General features: G+C 35.2%; 1 protein-coding gene across 1 annotated transcript; it reads left to right on the top strand.

Annotated features, from left to right (window-relative positions):
• The first annotated feature begins 652 nt into the window (after positions 1–652).
• Positions 653–5,991, top strand: LOC149562937 (protein DETOXIFICATION 41-like). Its single transcript, XM_089826382.1, has 9 exons — positions 653–1,264; positions 2,562–3,106; positions 3,947–4,033; positions 4,131–4,187; positions 4,329–4,567; positions 4,659–4,777; positions 4,954–5,040; positions 5,128–5,244; positions 5,631–5,991. Exons 1-8 carry the CDS (start codon positions 914–916, stop codon positions 5,203–5,205), a joined length of 1,563 nt encoding a protein of 520 aa, XP_089682508.1. The 5' UTR covers positions 653–913; the 3' UTR covers positions 5,206–5,244; positions 5,631–5,991.
• The last annotated feature ends 322 nt before the right edge of the window (positions 5,992–6,313 follow it).

Genomic DNA, 6,313 nt, shown 5'->3' with positions numbered 1-6,313 from the left:
TTAACTAATAGAGAAAATGCCAAAAACAAATGGGAAAAAAAAAAGTGAAAAAAATCATTTTAGTCAAATAATTTCTCAAGATCATAGAATAAGAGAGTTGTGCAAAATTTTCAAGAGATAAGATAAGATGAAAACATAAGTCTTCTCCTTAATGACACAAACTAATAATTGCTATTATACAAAATATATAATTATATCCCCTTTAAAATTTTGAAAAGAGATCCCTCTATAAAACATAAGATTTAAATTGAATATAGATAATAAGCATGCTCAAAAATTACTAGGTTATCTTTCTTGCTTTTATCCAATTAAAAAAATCGCTAGGTTATAGTGTTTAACCGAACAACATTGGTGACAAATAAACATCTTTTGAAATCCCTATATATTTTATTAGCAAAGTCTCTCGGTCACTAATTTTTCTTCAACGATATCACGACTTAGAAAGTAAGGCATTAAATGTGAGACTAAATTGGAATTAATTTCAAAGCCTATACTAAAACCTTACAAAGTATTATGAAGGGTAGTTGCAGATATTGCACGGTTCTACTAAACTCTCAAGGATGTGTTTGCACAAGTTTGAATATTAGGTGTCAATACTGAACAAGATTCAACCACGAAAAAACATAAAATGTTAAAACTATCGTCAAACAGTAAAGAGGATTTAAACCAAAAATCTAATAAGATTCGTAGAGAATTGAGAAGGAATGGTGGGTGATATTCGTGATTCTCACCTGCAACTTCCCTTCTACCAAAATTCCAAATAATTTTTAAAATGTATGAAAGAAAGGAAGGTTTGGTGAAACCATTTATATTAAATATGAGAACTTCATCAATGGATAACAGAATACCAGTATCAGTCCTCTGAGCCATTTACTGGTTCAAATTGAATTTCTGGTTTTTTGAAGGGGAGGCAATGGCCAATGATACGTTTGAACCAGTGGTGGATCATTCCTACATTGCTCTAGACAATGGGAATAATGATTTGAGTAAGGATTTGAAGAAGCTTCTGAAGGCTGAAGAGGATTCAGACACCATTGAATCCTTGTTATCACAGGGGCGTATTGAATGGCCCAGAGTTGCAAAAGCAGCTCTAATGGAGTCCAAGAAACTATGGATTCTGTCAGGGCCATCTATCATCATCATGATTTTCAATTACATGCTCAGTGTCATTTCTCAAATGTTTGCTGGTCATTTGGGGGAGTTGCAACTGGCAGGAGCCTCCATTGCCAATGTGGGAATCCAAGGATTGGCATATGGAATCATGGTATGTGTTGAAGGAGCTCGGGCTTTCATTGTGTTTTTTTTTGGTTGTTGAAGCATGGTGTGTATTGAGTCTTAGAGTGAGGTAGAGGTTCTAAGCTGTAAGATTTAAACATCAGACATTAATGCTTGATTATAGGCTAAAAAAGTTGAACTTATTTTTTCCATCAGTGTCTAATGTTTAAGGGTGGCTAAACAGCTTGCACATTGTCGTTATTTGGAGCATATATCTACCAATGTTTTATAGAAACACCTGTTCAGCTCCTGGGACATATCGATGCATAAGTTGTTTTCATACATTATAGTTTATGCAGACTGATAGCTGTTTCCAAATCAAGTTGTTCAAGCTCTACCAGAGTTTTATGGAAAAGACTATCTAGCTCCTACGATGTAACAATGCATGAATTATATGCATAAGTTGCTGTTATGCATTATAACTCATGCATTGGTGCATTCTAAAGGCTAGATAGCTTTTTCCGAGTTTTATGTTTTCTGGATCACAGTTTATGTTTGAGATTCATGGAACGTATTGTCAATGGCACAGATTTTAAGCTTTTCGCATTTTGGTGCTAAAGATAGTTTTTGTTATTAGTGTGTATTCAAGAAGAACGGGGTTTTAAGCCTTCTGCTTTTTGTGCTAAAGGTAGTTTTTGTTCATAGTGTGCATTGATGAAGAAGAGATTTTAAGCCTTTTGCTTTTTTGTGTGCTGAAAATTGTTTTTGTTCATAGTGTGTTGATGAAGAAGGGATTTTAAGCCTTTTTCTTTTTGGCGCTGAATATAGTTTTTGTTGATGAAGAATGATATTTTGAGTGTTGAAGTAAGGTTTTTGTTATGAAATCATGTTTTGGATTGAAGAAAGCTGAGGGTTTGAGCCTTTTACATCTTCGTGTTTGAAGATGGTTGTTGTTGTAGTGTGTATTGAAGAAGAAGAGCTTGAGCTTTTCCAGTTGGGTGTTCAACTAAAGTTTTTGTTATGAACTCATGTTGCGTAATGAAGAAAACATAGATTTTTGAGCTTTTTCAGTTGGATGTTCAATTAAGGTTTTTATCTAGGTTGCATGGGTATGCATACCCGCACTTCTGGGACACGTACCCATATACCTAAGTACTCGGTACACATACCCAAGTACCGGGTACTCGATGGAGAACATCCTAGCTAAGGACCTTTATTAAGAATTCTGATTTTGGTTTTGGTTTTTTGTTTGTATATCGGCTTGTTGTTTATCTAGCTTAATTCAATATAAAATCAGTTTAGATGAAAGTTTATATTTTAATAATTTGATGTTTTGAACAATGCAGTTGGGTATGGCGAGTGCAGTGCAGACAGTATGTGGCCAAGCTTATGGAGCCAAGCAGTACAGCATGCTTGGAGTCATCTGCCAGAGGTCTATGGTGATAATGACTGCAACTGCCACACTGCTGGCCTTCTTATATGGGTTTGCAGACCCTGTGTTGCGTGCAATAGGGCAGAGTGATTCTATATCTGCCGAGGGAGCAGTTTATGCCAAGGGACTCATACCACAGCTCTTTGCTTTTGCCATTTACTGCCCAATGCAGAGGTTCTTGCAGGCTCAGAATACTGTAATACCTCTTGCATATCTCTCTGTGGGTACTTTTCTCCTTCATATTCTCTTGTCTTGGCTGGCTGTTGACAAGCTGGGATTTGGGCTCACTGGAGCTGCCCTCACTCTAAGCTTTTCATGGTGGATTCTAGTTGTTGCTACTGCTTTTTACATTTTTTACAGCCCTTCTTGCAAGCATACCTGGACTGGCTTCAGTCGGATGGCATTCAAGGGATTATGGCCATTCTTCAAGCTCACTGTTGCTTCAGCGTTTATGTTAACGTAAGTGCAAATATTGTGATATTGCTATCAAGATTCAACTATGTAGTTTTTTGGGTTTAGATTATCTATTATGTTTTTAAGAATCCCTCTTTCTATTCATAATTGAAGGCCGTAAGCTCATAAACAGTATTATGACAGTGCTCTCAAGATTCAACTGTGTAGTTTTTGACTTAAGCTCATTGAACCACGTTCCATAAGAACCCCTCTTATAACCAGCAGTTTCCATTTATAACTGAAGGCCATAAGCTCATAATCAATATTATGATAGTGCTACCAAGATTCAACTGTGACTTAAACTCAGCAACCCATGTTTCACAAGAACCCCTCTCTAATAACCAGTATTTTCCATTTATAGCTGAAGTCAGTATAGTTACCAAGAGTACAGCCTTTTCCCTTTTTGAATAGGAAGGTTTTGTTGGAAACATTTGTGCTCGAATTATTAATGCCCTATACAAGTGCCACATTTTAACTCAATCCATGGCACAAATCTCTAAGGAGGTGCTGACCAACAAGTCATCAATCTCAACAATCTCCCCTTCAGCACCGACTGAGCCTTCAGCACTTACTGAAGGGAGACTTGAATCTGTGACCCAAGACTCTGATACCACTCGTTGGTAGAATTTACCATCGCACTAAATGCTCGAATTATCAATGCCCGATACAAATGCCACATTTCAACCTGATCCACAGCACAAATCTCTGAGCACAAATTTCTAAGGAGGCACTAACCACCAAGTCAACAATCTCAACAGATTAGTTTTATTGAAATTTATTTGATTTGATTTGGTGGAGAATTTAAAGATAACTGAATTGGGTCTGTCTCTGTTTTTTCTGTCTCAGGTTGGAAATTTGGTACTTTCAAGGACTAGTGCTCATTTCAGGATTGCTCCCCAACGCAGAAGTTGAATTGGATTCTATCTCTGTTTGGTATGTCATGATAATCCAAACGAATTAAGGCTTGCATTATTCAACATTGTTAAATTTTCTTAACAATGTAAGCTAAAAATGTATCTTATCAATGCAGCATGAATTATTTGAACTGGGACATGCAGCTTATGTTGGGATTGAGTGCAGCTGCAAGGTTTGTGGCACAAACATTACTTTATATGCCTCTCTAGATACTTTTGATACTTTTGATTCATCTGAAGCTTCATTTGCCTGTTTATATGCCTCTTTAGATACCTTTGAGTCAATCTAATATAGCTATAACTAAATTTTGCAGTATAAGAGTGGGAAATGAGCTTGGAGCTGGAAGGCCGAGGACTGCAAGATTTTCTGTTGTTGTTGTGGTGTCTACATGCCTGTTAATCAGTCTTATCCTTTCTGGTGGGGTTTTAGCATTGAAAAAGGAACTAAGTATAGCTTTTACAAGTACCACTGCCGTCATAAATGCAGTATCTGGAATGACACCATTGCTTGCACTCTCTGTGCTCTTAAATGGTGTTCAGCCTGTTCTTTCAGGTGAGTTTTTTCATACTTTTTTCATTTTGTCATAAATGCTGAATTTGTACAAGTTGTATAGCTTGAAAACTCACATCTATTGTCATTGTAGGAGTGGCAATTGGGTGTGGATGGCAAGCTGTGGTGGCATATGTGAATTTGGCAACATATTACGTCATTGGTCTACCCATTGGGATTGTCTTGGGTTTCAAGGAAGACATGGGAGCATCCGTAAGTACTTCTACTTCTAAATTATATGTCTAAGTTTAGGTTTGTTTAGATGACTTACATGAAATCACGCTATCTTTTAGTATGATTTTAACTAAACTACCTTACAAATCAAAGTTTGAAACCCATTTTGAACCAAAATCTATTACAGACGTAACTTATGGTTTATTCATTTACAGGGAATATGGTGGGGAATGGTGATTGGAGTTGGTCTTCAGACATTAGTCCTTGTAGTGATTACTTCACGTACTAACTGGAACAAAGAGGTAATAATTTGTTTTGAACCCAACAAAACTTTCGAATCTCATATTTTAAAATTAGTAAGGGCTAATGAATTTGGGTAATTTATACAGGTTGAAGATGCTGCAGATCGTGTTAAACGTACTGACAATGATGAAAAACCCAGAGAGACATACGAATCATTCAGTTGAATTCGGCTATTCTTAAACAACACTTAATTCAGATTGAAGGTAAATTTGTTTGATATAAGTCAGATTTTAGGTAAAATGGGTTGCTAGTACAATCTAAGTTTTGACTTGCTAGATAAAATAGATTGGTTAGCATATTCTAAGTTTTGAAACATTTAAACAGTTCGTTTAAAATCACGATGACAGATGAACTCACAAGAAAAACTAGCTTGATTCTGTCAGAACTTAATATATGCTATTAAAACTTGACCATATATAATAACTATCAACTATCCTAAAGTCAAAACTAATGTAATAGTTGAAGTAAAATAATTGAATTCATGCGCATTGAAAAGAGATATATAGTTTTTATTGCTTAACCTATTGAAACAAATATTATATTGGAAGGAATTTGATTTGCATTATCTTGATGCTTGTTGGTTTTACAGTGCCTGAATGGGGAAAGTTCTTGGTTGGAAAAAAAATGTCTCAATGCTGGATTGTCAAGGATATACTTTTCCCCAAGGCTGCTAGTTTTCATGAAGAACAGATAACTTGTTGAGATTTTGATGAGCTCAGATTTGTCCGGGCATTACAGTGTGAAGGCGATCTTCAGCTTCAATACTTAGTCTTGAGTTGAAGTTCTTGACATGTACAACTTATTGTTGCAATAACTTTTATATAAAAAGATAACATCTTCAGTCGCCCTTAATGCATTCATACATGGAATTGTAATCCAAATTGTCAATTGCAAAATTCATCACAATCACCCTCTATTATATTTGGATATATCATATCTATTTTAAGCAAGATTGTGGTTATGTGATGACAATGTCAATAGTATCTCTCACGAGATATTGGATCATGGTGAAGTTTATATTATTGAAATTAACACTGATTTTTCTTTTATATTATTATTTCAAATGTAATATGAAAAATAAAGTTATGTTTTAGGTATTTCTAGTTTGAAAATTAAAATATTGAAACAAACATAACTAAAATGCAATAAACTATTAATAGGTTCTTGGTCTATTAATGAAATTGAATGGTTATAAATGAATCTATCATGAACGAAAGTATCATTTTATTCCTCTTTCACCATAAAATTCCAACAAATAAATATCCTCTTGAT

This window comes from Cupressus sempervirens, chromosome 4, assembly GCF_028749045.1.
Source record: "Cupressus sempervirens isolate cs-2001-9-10 chromosome 4, ASM2874904v1, whole genome shotgun sequence".
Lineage (NCBI taxonomy): Eukaryota > Viridiplantae > Streptophyta > Pinopsida > Cupressales > Cupressaceae > Cupressus > Cupressus sempervirens.
The sequence above is the reverse complement of the archived record's forward strand: the minus strand, read 5'-3'. Positions and strand labels throughout refer to the sequence as shown.

Bases quoted from the DNA above. Each gene is read 5' to 3' on its own strand.
- LOC149562937 (XM_089826382.1), top strand. From the start codon at position 914: ATGGCCAATGATACGTTTGAACCAGTGGTGGATCATTCCTACATTGCT. The intron at 4,034-4,130 runs GTATGTCATGAT...TTATCAATGCAG, and splicing joins TTGGATTCTATCTCTGTTTG to CATGAATTATTTGAACTGGG. The intron at 4,188-4,328 runs GTTTGTGGCACA...TAAATTTTGCAG, and splicing joins GGATTGAGTGCAGCTGCAAG to TATAAGAGTGGGAAATGAGC.